The sequence below is a fragment of the Pongo abelii genome, chromosome 23 (assembly GCF_028885655.2).
Source record: "Pongo abelii isolate AG06213 chromosome 23, NHGRI_mPonAbe1-v2.0_pri, whole genome shotgun sequence".
Taxonomy (NCBI): Eukaryota; Metazoa; Chordata; class Mammalia; order Primates; family Hominidae; genus Pongo; species Pongo abelii.
Genome location: NC_085929.1, coordinates 30,182,409 through 30,200,959, shown reverse-complemented (window position 1 = coordinate 30,200,959; position 18,551 = coordinate 30,182,409). Strand labels below are relative to the sequence as shown.

Here is an 18,551-nt window from a genome sequence, read left to right as displayed (position 1 = left end):
CATGTGGAATTGAGGAACAGGACATTTTAGCAAAACCAATGTCAGAAGAGACAGGGTCATCGGTGGTAGCAAACTGCCCCCCCCAATGCACTGAGGTACCTACCTGCAGGCGTGTGACTCTCCCACACTCGAGGGGGTGGGGGTGGGGGTGCTGTCAGCCCCATGTGGGCCAGCTCCCACAGTACAGTCGGCCTGGTGCTGGGGAGGGTTGAAGGGTGGGCCCACCCCTCTGCTCAGCTGTGAGAAGCTGCCTCAGGGCTGCCTCACATCACCTCAAGACATGCTGTCAGGGCACTGGAGCCTTCACACCTGTCCCAGGGGGGCTGGCTGGGGGTGGGAGCAAAAGTAGCCCTGTGAAAAGAGCCCCAACAGGGCCTCATGGCAGAGGGAATTGTGTGGATGAAGACTCGGAGGCCCCTAGGGCCCGGCTCACCTGGAAATCGAAGGCCCATGGTGGGAGCAGTTGCCAAGGCCAGGCTGCAGGGAGAGGCCAAGCTAGGGGCAGCACTGGGTGCCGTGGCAGTAGGTCACAGCGGGCTGTGGTATCAAGCCCAGGAAGCAAACTCTTGCAGCATCCCACTAGCTTCCTCAGGACTCTCCCGTGAGTGGCCCTTGGGAAGTCACTCTCCAAGACTGACCACCTGTTCCTGCATTCCCTGGGTTGGGAGCTGCACCATGCCTAGGGTCCTGCTGGACATACTCCTCCCAGACTGGCGCCCTATGGTGTGAGGGCAAGGCCAGCTGGAGGTCCTTCCACTGAGTCCCCACCAGTACGGCCTGGACATTCTCCCAGGGAGGGGTTCCGGGTCTCCAGCTGTGTCCTAGCATCAGCAGGATCCTGATGGGGTGCCTCTCTGATGGACCTTGCTGGCAGCATTGTGGGGGCTCAGTGGTGCCATATGGGCAGTGTTGGCAGCCCTAGGCGCACAGGGTGTCCTGTGGGACAGCACTGGTCGGCTGGCGGGCAGAGCAGCGTGGGCTCAGGGCTGCCTAGCCAGCCTTTCTCACCTCTTGTTTGTCCTCACAGGCCTCGGGGGACACCCCCACCACTCCAAAGCACCCCAAAGACAGCCGAGAGAACTTCTTTCCTGTGGCAGTGGTGCCCACAGCCTCTGACCCTGTGCCAGCTGACTCTGTCCAGCGGCCCAGTGATGCTCACACCAAGCCTCGCCCTGCACTAACTGCCGCCACAACTATTATCACCTGCCCTCCGTCAGCATCAGCTTCCACTCTGGACCCGTCCAAGGACCCTGGGCCTCCCCGGCCACACAGGCCTGAAGCTACCCCCAGCATGGCCTCTCTGGGCCCAGGTGAGTCCCATCCCAGTCCAGAGCTGGGCCCAGGCCCCTGCCACCATCTCTCACCTCCCTGTGGGGAGAGTGTGAGTACGGGTAAGGGAGGCAAGCAGTGCCCTCCCACCCAGTCGATCCCATAGGGTGGCAGGGCAGGTGACCGCGGGTCCACTCAACAGTCACTGGCAGGCTCAGTGGCCCTGGTCAGCACATCCTACATCTACCACTCTTAACCTAACCCTGGGTGCCTCAGTCTCCCTGTCTGTGAAAGGGGGTGGTGAGGAGGGAGGGAGCAAACACCATCACGGACGTGTTTGCTACTGTTTCCTCCCCACAAAGCCTTATAGTAAGTAGGAAGGATGGCTTGGTCAGGTAGGAAAAGGATATTAGCCCACACCAGGCCTCCCTCAGGGCACTGGGAGGGGTCCTGACCTTCAGCATGCTGCAAGGCCACTGGTATCCGGCCTCAGTTACCTGTGAGCAGTTCCTGGGTACCAGGCCCTACTGGGTGCGGGGCCAGCAGATCTGCTCAAACCCCATCTTGCCTCATGGGCAAGACAGAAGCCAGCCAGGATGAGGGCAGGGGCAGGTCAGGAGGCTTGTGAAGGAAAACAGAGAGGACAAAGGTGTGGACAGTAGAGGGCCCTGCTGGCCTCATCGGTGAAAGCTCCTGTTCCTTCTAAAACCCAGGATCCATTGGAATGGCAGCCTGCAGACAGCTAAGCCACAGATCCTTCCTGCGGGGAGGGGATGTAGAGGCAGCACTGCTACAGCCAGTGAGTGAGAGGGGAGTAGACAAGGCACCATCCCCCTCGCTGGTCCTGACACCAGCAGCTCTGGCAGCTGCAATTCTGCCAAACTGGGTTCAGCTTAGGCCTGGGCGAGGTTCCACCTGCCACCCAGGGCAGGGGGCCCTTCCCTGTTGGTTCCCATGACTCTAGGACCATGTTGCCAGGCTCCGAAGGCCCTATAATAGGACAGGGATATTCCCTAACTAATTCGTCTCCCCAGCTGGTGGGGCCCCAGGAGAGACCAGCGTGGTCAGAAGGTTCCCTGTGCCCCTGGGGACATCCAGCGATGGACCAGTTTCCCCAACCCTCCCTTTCAGGCCCTCCCCTGCTTCTCCCTCCCTGCCTCAGGGACCCATCCTGTTTCCTTGCCGCAGACCCTGCACTGGCCCACAGCCTGTGTCACCCCTGGAGGCTCACCTGTCTTCCCAGTTGAATTTCCCACCCATCTGAAAAACGAGACAGCCACTCTGCAGAAGTGCCCAGCAGAAGGCAGGCCTGAGAGCCCCCACAGACTGTGGGCCTGAGTGGAGGTTGAGTTGAGAAGTCTTTCTCAGCTCTTTCCCACGGTGGCTCAAGCAGCAGGTGCTGATGTTTTCACCTGATGCCATCCACACTGCTTTGAGGATTGTGAACATTTAGGCATCCTGTAGCCCAGTCAGCCTCGGTTGCACTGGCTGTGGCCCTGTGAGACAAAGAATTACTTCCCTTTGGGTCAGAACCTGTGGCCATTTGTTCCCAGAGGAGCCTGTGAAGGCTTCAGGACAAAGAGCCGTAAAAGAACTGTAGTGCTGGCCAGGCGCGGTGGCTCACGCCTGTAATCCCAGCACTGTGGGAGGCCAAAGCGGGCGGATCACAAGTTCAAGAGATGGAGACCATCCTGGCCAACATGGTGAAACCCCATCTCTACTAAAAATAAAAATTAGCTGGGTGTGGTGGTGGGTGTCTGTAAACCCACCTACTCGGGAGGCTGAAGCAGGAGAATCACTTGAACCCAGGAGGCGGAGGTTGCAATGAGCTGACATCACGCCACTGCACTCCAGCCTGGGTGACAGAGCTAGACTCCATCTAAAAAAAACGAACTGCAGTGGTTCTACCAGCATGTGACCTTGGCCATCCCTTTTCTTCTTTCTGCCTCAGTTTCCTGCATAAAATGGATAAGATGAAGCTAATAGCACTGCAGGATTTGGAATGGTGCTTGGTATTAAGCAGAGACTTGGTATGGGTTTTTATTTTTTTTATTTTTATTTTTATTTTTTATTTTTGGTGGAGACAGGGTTTCCCCATGTTGGCCTGGTTCTCCCCAGACTGGTTCTCCCCAGAGCCATTGACCGCACCGAGAGAACACAGAGGAAACCACGGTGTCTTTTATAACCTAATCTCAGCAGCAACTGAGATCTCTGTAGGCCACACACACCTCCGTGGGGTGTGGGAAGGCCTGGTGGATGCCAGGGCCAGGGGTAGCGGAGTAGGGGGCTAGAGGCTGCCTGCTTTCCCTCTGCCTGCCTGTCCCACCATCAAGCAGGCCAAAGCTGTAATTCACGTCCTTCTCTCCTCTAACTGTTAGATCTAAGAAAGAGGATCTGTTTCCTAGCATACCTTCTTCAGCCTGGAGAGTTGATCCTTTTCTATTCCCATTCCCAAAACCAAATTAAATGGCCTTTTGACAGGATGGAACTGTTGAATGACACTGGGGGCAGGGGGCGAGGGGGTGGAGGCTTGAGATAAGGCCTCAGCCAGCCTGGGGCAGGAGCCTCAGGCAGAGCAGCTGGATAGGGATGGCCATGGCCGCTGAGGCCTCTGCCTAGCCCAGCAGTCACCTGCTGGCCCCAGCTTTGAACCGGGAGCTGTCACTCCTGCTGACCAAGGAGGGGAGCTGGCTCCCCCTGCTGGAGAGGACGGAGGGCCTCCTGGCAGAGGAGCGGGCGGGATGGGGAGGTGGGGGCTGGAAAGGCAGTGGTTGATGACCAGTGTGGTGGGAGAGTCCAGGCCTGAGTGAGAAGCTGGGGAGCAGCAAGGGAAGCGAGGGCCGTGTGGAGAGTGGAGGCAGGGCCTGGAGGCCTGGGAACCGGGGACCGATGCTGAGTAATCACCTGGCCGGTAGCCACAGGCACAGCATTTGCCCCTCAGGCCCATCCCGGCCTTGGTCCAACTGAGCCCAATTCCTGGCCCCTGCCTCAGGACAGGGAAGGTGTAGCTGGCTGGGCAGGAGCCACAGTGCCAGCTTCCACTTTGGTCTTAGTTGGATTGTTTGGATTTTGGTCCTGACCTCGTTTCTGAATGCTGCTTATGTGAGCTGGAGGGAGAGTGGACACCGCCCCCCCATCCCCTCTCACTGCCTTGTGATGAGATCTTAGAGAGGCTGGGCCTTGAAGACTCAGGTGTGGCCCCACTGGGTCAGGTATACAGCCCTCTCGGGAGGCGGAGGAGCCCTCTGCGGGTGGGGAGCCAGCCCCTACCAGCGTCCTCTTGGGTGGTGAGTGGTTTCTTGGCAGCACCAACCTGGGGCGCCTCAGCCAGGACCCCAGCATTGGCCACACTCCCCTGCCCAGTGTCCCAGGGCACACTGTGGGCCCATGGGACCTGGCACAGATGCATAGGAGCCTGTGGGGTGGATGAGTCCATTACCTGCAGTGAGCCCATGTCCCCACAGAGGGAGAAGAGCTGGCGAGAGTGGCAGAGGGCACCGGCTTCCCACTCCAGGAGCCACGGCACAGTCCGCAGGTGAAGACGGCCCCCACAAGTTGCCCGGCAGAGCCACACTGCTGGCCGGCAGAGGCTGCCCCGGGCACAGGCGCCGAGCCCACCTGCAGCCAGGGTAAGGCGAGCTGGAAGCAGCCCAGCACCAGCCCCCAGGAGGCTGCCTCACAGCTGGCAGCCAGGGTGGGTTTCCTGGCCTGGCCTTGAAGGGCAGGGCCTGGGGATGCCCCATGGAATGAGATGGGGAGGAAATGGGGGTAGTGCAGGCCGGACAGGGGAGCCAAGGGAGAGGCCCAGGCTGAAGAGTTTAACGCGTGGCCCATTGTGTCAGGGGCTGGGTAGAGAGGGACCCCAGAGCCTTATTCCGCCCCTGGCATCACGGAGGGGTACTAGCGAGGGCAGGCGGCCTGCTTGGGCCCACTGCAGAACCCAGGCTGAGCCCAGAGTGGGGAAAGAGGAGCAGGCATGGACAGGGCGGAGCATGGGCCTGGTGAGACACTTGAGGGACATCAACAGCAGGCAGAAGGGTGGACGGGTTGGGCTGGGCCAAGCAGGCGTCCCCGTCGACAGCCATGTCAGATTCTAGCCCTGGCCTCAGTCCGGCCTGTTCCCACCAGCTGCCCCAACCAGCCAGGCCCCTTGGGGACTCCTCCTGGCCTGGGCCTCCCACAGACCACTCGGGATGGCAGGACCTGGCGCCAGCCCCTGGGGGCCAGGCATGGGCTCTGTGTAAACCCCATTCCTTTTAAAGCCATGGGGCTGCAGAGGAATGTGGAGACGAGCCAGGCCAGCCGGGTCCTCCCAGCTCACGCAGCTCCCTAGAGGCTGCGAGGCCTGCAACTGGCCCAGCCTTCAGGCTCTGGGCAAACTCAGCCCCTTGCTCCCCCTGGAGGATGAGGCGAAAGTGGATGCCCTGGGGCCAGCTCAGTGACCATGCCTGGCTGAGCGACCAGCTCTGGGCTTCAGTGTCCTCCCTGGGGCATAGACACCAGTAGAACATGCATCCTAGGATGGTTGTGGAAATACGACAGTTCATGCAAGCATAATGTCTGGAGGTCTTGCAGAACCCAGCAAGGCTCAGGGAGTCTCAGGTCCTGGGCTTTGAGTTCATGGTGTTACTGGGTGAGGTTCACAGTCCCAGCACCCCACAGCTCAGAGCCAGAGTTGGGTCCCTGCAGGCCTGAGCCAAGTATTTGCCCAGGGTAGAAGCCTTGGAGCCTGCCAGCCAGCACAGACTACACAGCATAAAGGCCCAGGACCGGGGGGGCGAGATAAAGTGCTCACTGTGTGATGCGGCAGGCAGGAGGTGCTCTTGGTACCTTTGTCTTCCAGAGGGGAAACTGAGGCCTGAGCCGAGAAGGGATGGGGAGGCTCAGGAGGCTGCGAGTGAGACTCAGCCCCTGAGCTCTCCCCCAACAGCCGCCAGCTCCAAGGCCCCCAGCAGTGGGAGTGCCCAGCCACCAGAGGGTCACCCAGGCAAGGCTGAGGCCAGCCGGGCTAAGTCTCGCCCCCTGCCCAACATGCCAAAGCTGGTCATCCCCTCCGCCGCCACCAAGTTCCCCCCTGAGATCACCGTCACGCCACCCACCCCAACCCTGCTCTCCCCCAAAGGCAGCATCTCGGAGGAGACCAAGCAGAAGCTGAAGGTGACCTCAGGGGCTGGGCTGGAGCCACGTATGTGGGTGGGAGGCATAGGTTACAAAGGGGGCCTAGGGCGGGGGCGGGGGTGGCAGGAGGGCCTGGGGTGTGGGTGAGGATGGCATAGGGGCCTGGGGCAGGGGTGAAGGTGGGAGGGGAGCCTGGGGCAGGGGTGAAGGTGGCAGAGGGGCTTGGGGCAGAGCCCAGCCATCCCTGACCAGTGCCCCGCCCGGCCATCTCTGCAGTCAGCCATCCTCTCTGCCCAGTCTGCTGCCAATGTGAGGAAGGAGAGCCTATGCCAGCCGGCCCTGGAGGTCCTGGAGACATCCAGCCAGGAGTCGTCGCTGGAGAGCGAGACAGACGAGGACGATGACTACATGGACATTTGAGGGGCCACTGCAGCCGCACCGCCACGCCCCATGGGACCAGCCAGGCCTGGAATGCCCCCTATGCCTGGACCCTGGGCAGGACCAGAGGCCCACATGGATGCCACTCCCCACACAGCCCCCAGGCCTGCCCAGCCCACCTCCTCATGGCATCCTCCCTGTACCCAGGTCAGGCTGTCCACACCGCATGGGAGCCCAGAGGCGGAGGGGCCCGCCTTAGCCATGTGAAGGTGGATTGGTCGCCATCTGCACGCCAGGCGGCATCCTTTTCTATGAAATGTTGACTTTGTAAATCTGCCCACACCCAGCTGGCCATGTCCACCCCTCGACGCCGGGATGAGCCGGCTCTGCCTCTGTCACAGTGGAGGGGTCCTTTAGGGCCAGGCTCGCCCCTCACCCTTTTTTTGGTTGCTTTTCTAATAAAGATGGAACAGTTGTCTTTGCCTCTTTGCTCACCTCTAGGGGGCAATCTGGCAGAGTCTCAGGCAGAGGGTTGCTGTCCCCAGGGATTCTGGGCCTTTACTGCCGTAGTCCATAGGGCAGGGCCCAGCAGCCCCCCTCCTTCTCCAGCATCTCAGGGACCAGCCAGGCAACCAAAGCAGCGGCTGGGGGTGCCCAATGTTGTAAGGAGAGAGCCGACTCGGGGCTGGGCTGGGCAGACGCCTCTAGTGCAGCTGGAGCCAGACTTCAAAGGGGCGTTAGGTGCATCCCCAGAACTCACCTGGGTGCCAGTGGGTGGGAGGCTGTACGGTGGGAGGGCAGGCAGGGCTGGGGCTGCTGAGAGACTGGGAGGAGGGGGCTGTCAGGGAGGGAAAGGGGGGATGGGGCCAGCAGGGAGGGTACTTACTCCCATCACAGTCGCCCTAATGGGGCCAGTCACAGAATAGCTGTGGGGCTCAGTGCAAGACGCAAATATGGAGCTCCTTGTTCAAAAAGGATTAAGGAATTTTTTTTTTTTTTTTTTTTGTTGTTGTTGTTGTTGTTGTTGTGGAGTCTCACTCTGTCTCCCAGGCTGGAGTGCAGTGGCACAATCTGCAGTGGCACGATCTCAGCTCACTGCAACCTCCGCCTTCCGGATTCAAGCAATTCTCCTGCCTCAGCCTCCCGAGTAGCTGAGACTACAGGCACACGCCAACACGCCCAGCTAAGTTTTGTATTTTTAGTATAGATGGAGTTTCACCATGTTGCCCAGGCTGGTCTCGAACTCCTGACCTCAAGTGATCCACCCACCTTGGCCTCCCAAAGTGCTGGGATTACAGGCCTGAGCCACCGTGTCTGACCAAAAATGATTAAGGATTTTAAGGCAGGTCCCACAGAGCATTAAGCCCCGAGAGCTGGCACCCTTCACAACTCTCTTCCCCTCCCAGCACCGCAGGGGCCCTCCTGGCCCTGGGACCTCCCATGGAGCAGGCTCACTGTCCAGGATGGAGATGGGGACCCTCCTCACTGCCCTGTGCCCCTCATGGGCTGGACATGCCCACCACCCAGGAAGAAAGGTGTAAAGGGCTGGGCACCGCCCTTTTGGAACCAGAGAATTGGCGGCCCCAGATGGGTCTGGCTGAACCCGCCTTTCGGGGGGCTGAGATAAGCCAGCCCGAGTTACTCAGCTGACGCCCCCTCCCTGCAGGGCCTGGGGTATGGAGCTCCCCAGACTGCACACCTATCCCCTACTGCACTTCCATCGTCTCCAGACACACGCAGCAACAGTGCCCAGGCCAGAAACAGGAAGCAGCAGCTCTTCCCTCCTCCAGTTGCCGGAAACTGTCTCAGCCAATCCCCCAGCACCCCTCCCTGGAGCCTCACCTACAGGAGGACGGACACCTCGGACCCTCCCCTGCATACAGTGCTGTAGGGAGCAACCTCAGCCCTGGGCCTGGGATGAGTGTCCTCGCCAGCCTGGGGCCAGGAGACAGGCTCTCCCTGGCTCAGCACCTGAGCGTCCACTTACAGGACACTCACCTGCAGAGGTGCCCTGAGTGCCATTGTGGGTTAAGGGACTTTCTCCCCTCTGGAAACAGTCCCTGAGAAGCTGAAGATCTTGGGGGCCTCTCACCAAATGTCTTTGGGAGGTGGGAAGACATCAAATGCGGGTGTGGCTTCCCTGGAGCAGCTCTGTGTGGGGACTCAGGAGCCAAGTCCCCCAGCACACGCCTCTAACACTTTCAGTAGGGGCCACCTCTCTGGAGCCACAGGTGGCTGCCAACACCCTGTGGTTCCCAGCAGGCACCACCCAGGCAAGAGACAGAACAGGCCGGGGAACAATGGGCTGGCCTGACAGCAAGCGCTGGGGCAGATCACAGACCAGATGGCCTAAGCTCATGCCCTGGGGCCAGCTCTGACTCCCTGCAAGTGTGGCAAGAGTCCCTTTTGGACACCTAGAGAAGCTGCAGCTGGGAGAGGACCACCCGCCTGTCTGGACGTCCAGCCCAGGTGGCAGGGCCCAAGTGACCAGTCCCAGGCTACAGCCCTTACCACCCGCCCTGGCTGCAGGGGCTCCCAGAAGCCACCAAGGGCCTGGCTCGGCCTCGTCTGTCTGAATCTGAGCTTCAGTTTCCTCATCTGCTCAAGAAGGGAGATGAACACTGATTAAATTATGCAAACTCTGAGTGGCAGGATTAGGTGTGGCTGGGAGAGCCAAGGCTCCCCAGGGTGGTGGCATCTCTGGAGCCCAGGGATGGGCCCTGTCTCCCTTCCGGGCCCCCCGCTGGGCTTGGGTACCTTCTCTCCCCTTCCTTCTTCCTCCCTCCAGAGGAGACCCCTGCAGAGCTGCCTCGGCCCCAGGGCTCAGCCTGTGTCTGACCCAAACAGCTCCCGCCTCCCCCCGAGGATGAGTTGGGCGCACCTCCTTCCTGCAGGAAGATGAGGGCTAGAGATGGAGGTCAATGTCAGGGCCACAGAGGCTGGAATCCTGCCTGGAGCTAAAACAGCCCTGCCTTATTCACCCTGCGCATCCCATCCTCTGCTTCAGCCCCGCCCGGCACGCCCTGCATACAAGGCGGGGCTGGGACCCGGGGTCTGAGCTTCGGCCTCTGGACATCCGGCTCATCGCCTGCCAAAGGTCCTGCAGCTGGAGGCTCCGGCCTCCTCACCCTCCCACAGGGTCCCAGGGCCGACCCAGGCCTGCGGGCCAGGAATGTGCTAACGGGGCAACTTGGGCCTTGCTGGTCCACGCAGGCACCTGTGGACTTTGAGAGGGGACCGGGTGGGGAGGGGCGGGGAGGGGCGGGGCGGGGCGGTGCCGCAGAGTGCAGAGCAGGCGGGGCCAGGCCAGCAGGGAGTGAGCTTGTCTGGCCGCTTTGCCTCAGAGCCACTGCACTGCTGGCTGCAGACACAGGCTGCACCATGAAGTCAGCCCTCCTGCCCTGGGCCCTGCTGCTGCTGGTGACAGCCCCCGGCCCGGGCCCCGGACCCACAGCAGGTATGCCTCCCTGCCCTTCTGTGCCCCCATCTGTCTGTGCATCTGTCTGCAGCCAGGCCTGGGCCGACGTCCCTCTGGGCTCAGCCTCTGTCCATCTGTCAGGCCATCTGTGGCTGTGCTAGGGGTGACGGGAAGAAATTCTGAGGGTCCATGTGGAGGGGCAGCCCATGGGGATGGGAAGTCTGAGCCGGGCCCACCCTAAACCCGCTGATAGCTAGGAGGGAGGCGGGGGAGACCAGCAGAGGCCTCAGCCTGTGTCCCCAGCCCTGACAGGGCGGGATCCCGGACGGGAAGCCAGGATTATGGGTCCTCATCAGGATGGGGCTGAATCCAGGAAAGTCTAGGGAAAGCCCCGAACTCCAGAACCAGGACACTGGCCCCAGGCCGCCCCCGGCCCCGCACCCCATTTCCCATCCGCCCTCCTGCAACTTACCTCACTTGCAAGCATCTCTCGGCCTCCTCCCCCGACCCCTGTGCGCCACCACATCCTTGGCCAATACATATTTATTGTTGCTCTTAAGGGCCAGGCACTGCACTTGGTGAAGTGGGGCCAGCGGGGTGGCTCAGGCCCAGGCCTGGCCCTCGACTGGCCTCTTTTGATGGGGGATGGGGAAGGGCCAGGGAAGTGCAATTCCGGCCTGGGTGCACGCACCCGCCCCAGTCCCTCCCTGCAACCCTTCCTTCATGCCAGTCCCTGGAAATATGGCCTTGCCGCCGGTCTTATGGCCCATAGGAGAAGCTCTGGGCCCAGCACCCACAGCCCCTCGCGGTGTGCATCCCACTTCCCTTTCCCCACTGCTGGGACCCCTGCTTGAAATGTCCCTCCTCTCCCCAGAAAGGAGGGGAGCAGCCCTGGCCTTCTGCCCTGAGGGCGGAGCTGTCTTTGGGGTCTCAATTGCAGCCCCTGGGAGAGTGAGAAGGGTCAAGTTCAGACCCTGCACCATTCCCTACCAGGCCTCGAATGAGACTCTTGGCAGCCATATCACCCACCCCAGTCCAGGCAAGCAAGAGGGGTTCTTCTGCAGGCTTCAGGGCCCCCAGAAGGCGTGCTGTTCACAGACACCCTGGGGAGCCAAGAGAGGTCGAGGGCTCCAGCTACCATGGCCCTCTGAGGACCCCCGCCTGTGGGATAGAGGACTTGGTGGCTGAAGGGCAGTCGTGCCCAGGGGCTTCTCCTGACCCTGCAGGGCTGAGCGGATGCAGCCTTTTGCCTCTTCTCGCTGCATTCTAGCCCGTCAGTCAGGGCAACGGCCAGATGGTCTGTGCTAAGATTCATTCCATCCCCACGGGCCCTGTGGCTTTCTACCGTGTCCACGTGGTGGCCTGTGCAGTTCCCGGCCAGCGTTCTCCTGGGGATGCTGCTGTGTAATGGGCTGTGGGAGAAACAGAGACAGGCCCTGCACGTGGGGCAGCCAGTCCAGCACCCGCCGGGCCAGGCCCTCAGCATCCTCTCCTCCAGATGCCCAAGAGAGCTGCTCCATGCGCTGTGGCACCCTGGACGGGCCGTGTTCCTGCCACCCGACGTGCTCCGGCCTTGGCACCTGCTGCTTGGATTTCCGGGACTTCTGCCTGGAGATCTTGCCCTACTCAGGCTCCATGATGGGCGGCAAGGACTTTGTGGTGCGGCACTTCAAGATGTCCAGCCCCACAGACGCCAGTGTTATCTGCAGGTTGGGAGGCCCGGGAGGCCCAGGAGGCCGGGCACTGGGGCCCCACGCCCCCATCCCTGCGCATGCTGAGGGCTCAGACCCACTGACTGGCTGAGTAGAGCCCCTCGGACCCAGGACAGGCAGGAGGGCACAGGGACAGCTGGCTGGATGGGTTCCCCAGGGAGGTTGGGGGCCCAGACCGTCGAGAGGCTCAGCCTGCAATAACCCAGCCCCTCCTACCACCATCGCGCCCACAGGTTTAAGGACAGCATCCAGACCCTCGGCCATGTGGACTCCTCCGGGCAAGTGCACTGTGTGTCACCTCTGCTCTATGAGAGCGGCCGCATCCCCTTCACCATCTCACTGGACAACGGCCACTCCTTCCCTCGTGCGGGCACCTGGCTGGCTGGTGAGCCCTCAGCCCTCCTCCCTGCCCACAGCCTGCCCCCACCGGGACTTTCCAGGCGCTAATCTATGCACACGGAGACTTGGCCCGTCCGTGCCCTGCCACTCTGGCTGAACCAGTCCTTTGGGAGGCCTGCCCGCCTGCGAGAGTTCCTTCAGCTCCTCTCCACTCCCTGGCATCCAGACAGCGATCCCAGCCCAGAATGAGTGGGAGCTGCAGGGGTCCCTAGAGAGGTGGGCCAGTGCCTATCCACTGAGCTCCGCCACGCCAGGGCAGGGGAGAAGCCAGGTAGAGGCTAGAGGTGTGGGCAGTGGAGGGAGGGCAGGCCCCTGCCTCTCTGGCCTCAGTGTCCTTTTCTGCTGTGAGGGCCGGAGAGACCATCACCCAGCTGCTGCCATGGATTGGCCCTGGAGGCTCCCACAGCCCTTGAAGCCTCAGGGCCTCCTCCCTACACCCTCTGGGCCCAGGCGCTCACTCACCCCTCACCTCCCCTGCCCAGTGCACCCCAACAAAGTGTCAATGATGGAGAAGAGTGAGTTGGTGAACGAGACGCGTTGGCAATACTACGGCACCGCCAACACCTTGGGCAACCTCAGCCTGACCTGGCATGTCAAGTCACTGCCCACGCAGACCGTCACCATCGAGCTGTGGGGCTACGAGGAGACAGGTGGGGCCAGCTGAGGGCTGGGGTGGCATCCAGAGTTTTGGGCCGCCAGAGGTGGGAGAAAGGGAGTCCCAGCTGTGGGGGGGGGGGGGGCAGGAGGGGAGCTTCCAGGTGGGGCTGAGGAGGGAAGGGAATTCCAGGCGGAGATTGGGGATTCGGATGGAGGGAAGGGCAGGCCAGGGGGGTCAGGCAGGTGGGAGGGGGCAGCTGCATGGGGACTGGCTCCCGGGGAGGAGGCTCATGAGGAACCCCTGCACGGCTGGCATGGCCCTGGGCCCAGCTTCCAGCAGGGACAGGGATCCTGGAGTGTGGCAGGAGGTGGTGGTCACCCAAGCCAGGGTCCCTGCTAGAACAGACCCTCCTAAGGGGACCGCCTTGTGGTCCATCCACCCATCTGTCAGGCTGCTGTAGGTGCCAAGGCCTGGGGCCAGGCCTCGAAGGAGCCCCAGGGCTAACCAGGCCTCCTCTCCCTCAGGAATGCCCTACTCACAGGAGTGGACTGCAAAGTGGTCGTACCTGTACCCCCTGGCCACACACATCCCCAACTCCGGCTCTTTCACCTTCACCCCAAAATCTGCTCCTCCCAGCTACCAGAGATGGCGAGTGGGTGCACTTCGGATCATCGACAGCAAAAATTACGCAGGGCAGAAGTAAGAAGGCGTGGAGGCGCAGGTGATGGGTGGAGGGCCCGGCCGCCTGAGGCCCATCGTGCTTGCCTGGGCAGCCCAGGCCGGGGGTGGGGAGAGTGGGGCGACCATGGGATGGTGTGGCCTGGCCCAGCTCCAGCATCACTGCCTCCACAGGGATGTGCAGGCGCTCTGGACCAATGACCACGCACTGGCCTGGCACCTGAGCGATGACTTCCGAGAGGACCCTGTGTCCTGGGCACGAACTCAGTGCCAGGCCTGGGAGGAGCTGGAGGAGCAGCTGCCCAATTTCCTGGAGGAGCTGCCGGACTGCCCCTGCACCCTGACCCAGGCCCGGGCTGACTCCGGCCGCTTCTTCGTGAGCCTCCCATCAGGGCCCAGGAGAGGGGATGAGAGGGTAGCCTCTCTACTGAGGACAGCACCAGGGGAGGCAGACAGAGGTGTCCTGGAGGGTGGGGCTGGGGTCTCAGGGCTCCTGCGGGGTTGGCCTCAGGGAGGGGATGACAGAACCCGAGGCCACTGGGTGACAGCCACCTGCTGCTCTGCAGACAGACTACGGCTGTGACATGGAGCAGGGCAGCGTGTGCACCTACCACCCCGGGGCCGTGCACTGTGTGCGCTCTGTGCAGGCCAGGTGAGCCCCCAGGCCGGGGCCGGGGTGGGGATTGTGGGGTCAGGGGCGGGCTCCCAACAGTGGCCTGGCCCTGACCCACTGGCTCCCGCAGCCCCCGGTACGGCTCAGGTCAGCAGTGCTGCTACACAGCGGATGGGACGCAGCTCCTGACGGCTGACTCCAGCGGCGGCAGCACTCCCGACCGCGGCCATGACTGGGGCGCACCCCCGTTCCGCACGCCACCCCGAGTGCCCAGCATGTCCCACTGGCTCTACGATGTCCTCAGCTTCTATTACTGCTGCCTCTGGGCACCCGACTGCCCCCGCTACATGCAACGGCGGCCCTCAAATGACTGTCGCAACTACCGGCCCCCGCGACTGGGTGGGTGCCATCCTGTGCCCCAGACCCTGGGAAAGATCGGGCTGGGCTGGGGTGTACCCCACGTGACCCTCCACTCTCACCCCAGCCTCCGCCTTCGGAGACCCACACTTCGTGACCTTCGATGGCACCAACTTCACATTCAATGGGCGCGGAGAGTACGTGCTGCTGGAGGCAGCGCTGACTGACCTGAGGGTGCAGGCGCGGGCCCAGCCTGGGACGATGTCCAACGGTGAGGCCAGGGCTAGGGGCTGCTCTGGGTGGCATGGGGTAGATCCAGGGTGGGAGGCTGGAGCCAAGTGGCACCCGTTCTGCTCCCACCACCACAGGCACAGAGACCCGCGGCACTGGGCTGACTGCAGTGGCCGTCCAGGAGGGCAACTCAGATGTGGTGGAGGTCAGGCTGGCCAACAGGACCAGAGGTCTGGAGGTGCTGCTGAACCAGGAGGTGCTGAGCTTCACCGAGCAGAGCTGGATGGACCTGAAAGGTGAGTAGTCCAGCCACGCGAGGCTGTGGGCTGCCCTCACCTCCTCCCCATTCCTGCGGGGAGACTGAGGGGAAGCCCTGGGCCTTCATGCCTCTCCCAGCCCTGGTTAGAGGCCTGGGTGGTCCGACCTCAGGCCTTCACACCCACCGAGGTGCCCACATCATACCAACCTGGTCAAAAGCCAAGAGGCCGGGACGGTGGGACATGTCCTCCCTACGGAGGATCCCGGGAGCCGTCTGGAGGGAACTCACCCTGGTAATGTTCACCGCTGGCCTGCACAGAGCCACTCCTGTGCGTTCACCGCTGGCCTGCACAGAGCCACTCCTGTGCTCCTGTCACTCCCTCAGTCCTCAAAAACCACTGCAAGGTCGCCAGCCCTGCATGGTTAAGGATGCCCCTGGCAAGCGGTAGCTCCTGCATCCGAACCCCTTGCCTCAGGGAACTGAGTAAATGAAATGATTCCTGGTTGGGATGGGTGGGGACCTGGGAGGGGCCTGTCAGCACTGAGTGTTCAGGGACCCTCGGGATGTGTCCAGGCGGGTGTGGCTGCTGCAGCCAAGGCCAGAGAGACCCACACGTGCATCTCAACATGGGGGGTTCACTGCAGGGGCTGCACCTCAGGTGCCGCTGGGGGTTCCACCGCAAGCATGGCAGGGGTGGCAGAGGGTCATGGTCAGCAGAATTGGCCCTGGGAACGCCCTCCCTTCCCCTGCAGGTGCCCTCACCCACAGCCCCTGGGTGCTGAACACCCTGTCCCAGGGCTGCGGGAGGGGACACGATGCCCACAGCGGGTGACCCTGACCTGTCCCCCTTGTGCCCAGGAATGTTCCTATCAGTGGCTGCCGGGGACAGGGTCTCCATCATGCTGGCATCAGGGGCTGGCCTGGAGGTCAGCGTGCAGGGCCCGTTCCTGAGTGTGTCCGTCCTGCTGCCTGAGAACTTCCTCACCCACACCCATGGCCTCCTCGGGACACTGAACAACGACCCCACTGATGACTTCACCCTGCGCAGCGGGCGCGTCCTGCCCCTGGGCACCAGTCCCCGGGAGCTGTTCCTGTTTGGGGCCGACTGTGAGTGACCATGGAGTATATGGGGCAGACGGGGTGTGGGGGACTGGAAACACAGCACGGGCAGGGCTTGGGGACGAAGGGGAGCCATGCCCAGCCAGGCCCCGGTCATGTATCTTCCAGGGGCCGTGCACAACGCGTCCTCCCTGCTCACCTACGACTCCTGGTTCCTGGTCCACAACTTCCTGTACCAACCCAAGCATGACCCCACCTTCGAGCCCCTCTTCCCCAGTGAGACCATCCTCAACCCCAGCCAGGCACAAGAGGCAGCCAAACTATGTGGGGACGATCATTTCTGCAACTTCGATGTGGCAGCCACTGGGAGCCTGAGCACGGGCAATGCCACTCGGGTGGCCCACCAGCTGCACCAGCGTCGCATGCGGAGCCTGCAGCCAGGTGAGGGCGGGCAGGTAGGGGCGGGCGGGGGAGGTGGGCACCTTGTCCTGGGAGAGGACCCCCTGGGGTGGCCAGATGTGTGCATGCATGGCAGCTCAGGCCTGTTGTCTGCACTCTGCCCCCATCCCAGTGGTGTCCTGTGGCTGGCTGGCCCCACCTCCCAACGGACAAAAGGAGGGCAACAGGTACCTGGCGGGTTCCACCATCTATTTCCACTGTGACAATGGCTACAGCCTGGCCGGGGCAGAGACCAGCACCTGCCAGGCTGACGGCACCTGGTCCTCACCCACCCCGAAGTGCCAGCCAGGTGAGGACACCCTGCTCATACACCTGCCTGCACCTGTCCCCACTCACCACCCCAGAGGGCCCCCTCACTGACACTCGCTCCCTCACCAGGACGCAGCTACGCGGTGCTGTTGGGCATCATCTTTGGGGGCCTCGCGGTGGTGGCGGCGGTTGCACTCGTCTATGTGCTGCTGAGCCGCAGGAAGGGCAACATGTGAGACCCCCCAGCCCCTCTCCCGAGACCCCGGGGCAGCAGGTGGGACTGCCGAGCCTACTTCTAACTGCGTTTCTGTTGCAGGCACTTCTGGGGTGCACAGCCCTGATGGGAGCAGCTTGGCTGTGAGCCCCAGGCCAAGACTCCTCAGAACAGGCAGCCCAGTCCTGCGACTCCCGCATCCCCAGGACCAGACACCTGGTGGGACCTGGACACTTGATACCTGGGCGTTTAACCCCCTACTCTGTCATCTCAGACCCCAGGCAGGAGGCCCAGTGTTCCAACACCCAAGCCCTGTGCTAGCAGCGCTCCGTGCTGTTCCCCAAATACTCACGGCTCTAATTCCCCAGACCTGAAACTTCATACCCTGGGATTCTAATACCTGTGTCCTGAGCCCTGACACTCCCACACCTGAGCCTCAGATTCCAATACCTCACTCCCCAGAGCCTGACGCCGGGGCCCCTGACCCCTGATCTACGGAGGCCTGCTCCCCGACCATGCGGGCACCAGTGCAGTGCTGCCTTGGTTCCTGGACCCCTGGGCCCATCTTGGGACCCCAGATGGGGTAAGGAGAGGCCCCAGAACCCCAAAGCAGACAGCGAGACCCCCAGTGGCAGAGACCTCCCTTGGGACTCCAGACTTGTAATTTCGAACTCTTCTAGAAGGTCACTCAGGAACAGCCTCCATGGTGTGCAAGGAGAAAACAAGCGCCTCGTTTCCTTCCCTGGTCTCCTGGTGTTCAGGTTGCACCCTGGTTCTGGAGAGTTCCATGACTGCCTCGGGGGGTCACCACCAACCGTATCCAGAGTGAGGCAGGTCTGAGCCCTGCCTGCTTCCTCCACACCCAGTTTGCCGGGGATGCTCCCTCCCCAGGCTCTCTCTCCATGTATGCAGTGGGATGGAGAACTGTGGCCACCTCGTGGCGGGGGGAGGTCACCAACACAGCACAGGGCTCACTTGGGTCACTCAGGAGATGGAGAGGGACAACCCCTCCCCCAGCAGAGGTGCCACCCCCTCACCACGCCCTGGCGCGCTCTGGCAAGCACTGTCCTGCAGCCTCGGCTCCTTGGCTGGGCGCAGTCACGGGCAGGATCAGCTCCAAGTCCTCAGGAGACCAGCGCCCGGGCTCCTTAGCCCAGGAATGTCCAGAATCTGGGCACAGAGCCCAGGTCTCAGGCCACCGTGGCCCACCTGAGGCAGCTCCTCCTCGGCACTTCCTGTGGGGCCCGGCATGGAGGCACAATCCCAGAGGCAGCTGGAGGATGACCAGGGCCCATCAACCTTTGTGGAGAGGGTCCTGAATGGGGACTCAGGCAGGGTAGCATTGGTCAGGTTTGCCCCTTAGGTCTCAGAGAAAGTGCTGGAGAGGGTGAGGCTGGAAGTTGGGGGCCGGGTAGAGAACACTGGGTGGGGAGTTGAGCGGCCTCAGTGTGGCCTGCAGTTCTGGGAGTGGCCACATGGGGGCAGCAGAGGATAGGAACAGCGAGCCGGGGTGGCGGGAGGTCAGGAGGGCGGTCAGCCC

General features: G+C 62.4%; 2 protein-coding genes across 10 annotated transcripts in view; both read left to right on the top strand.

Annotated features, from left to right (window-relative positions):
- LOC100440309 (calcineurin-binding protein cabin-1) overlaps positions 1-7,240 on the top strand; it is a 171,814-nt gene extending 164,574 nt beyond the window's left edge. For 6 of the 8 annotated variants that reach the window (XM_002830920.6, XM_054543154.2, XM_054543151.2 and 3 more), the window contains 4 exons: positions 1,028-1,310; positions 4,734-4,898; positions 6,113-6,426; positions 6,664-7,240. In XM_002830920.6, coding sequence (XP_002830966.4) covers positions 1,028-1,310; positions 4,734-4,898; positions 6,113-6,426; positions 6,664-6,807 — 906 coding nt within the window. In that variant the 3' untranslated portion in view covers positions 6,808-7,240. The remainder of the gene's footprint in view (positions 1-1,027; positions 1,311-4,733; positions 4,899-6,112; positions 6,427-6,663) is intronic. The other 2 variants (XM_054543153.2, XM_063722791.1) reach the window with 1 other exon arrangement.
- Positions 7,241-10,060: 2,820 nt separating this feature from the next.
- LOC100443250 (sushi domain-containing protein 2) lies at positions 10,061-17,757 on the top strand. 2 transcript variants are annotated; one of them, XM_024239801.3, is made up of 15 exons: positions 10,061-10,222; positions 11,682-11,892; positions 12,129-12,280; positions 12,777-12,944; positions 13,417-13,591; positions 13,745-13,946; positions 14,137-14,222; positions 14,314-14,582; positions 14,668-14,811; positions 14,909-15,067; positions 15,889-16,137; positions 16,258-16,530; positions 16,661-16,837; positions 16,927-17,029; positions 17,114-17,757. In XM_024239801.3, exons 1-15 carry the CDS (start codon positions 10,147-10,149, stop codon positions 17,136-17,138), a joined length of 2,469 nt encoding a protein of 822 aa, XP_024095569.3. In that variant the 5' UTR covers positions 10,061-10,146; the 3' UTR covers positions 17,139-17,757. The 2 variants fall into 2 exon arrangements, with proteins under 2 accessions (XP_024095569.3, XP_054399124.2); XM_054543149.2 differs by having other exon boundaries at positions 10,135-11,892.
- Positions 17,758-18,551: the final 794 nt, after the last annotated feature.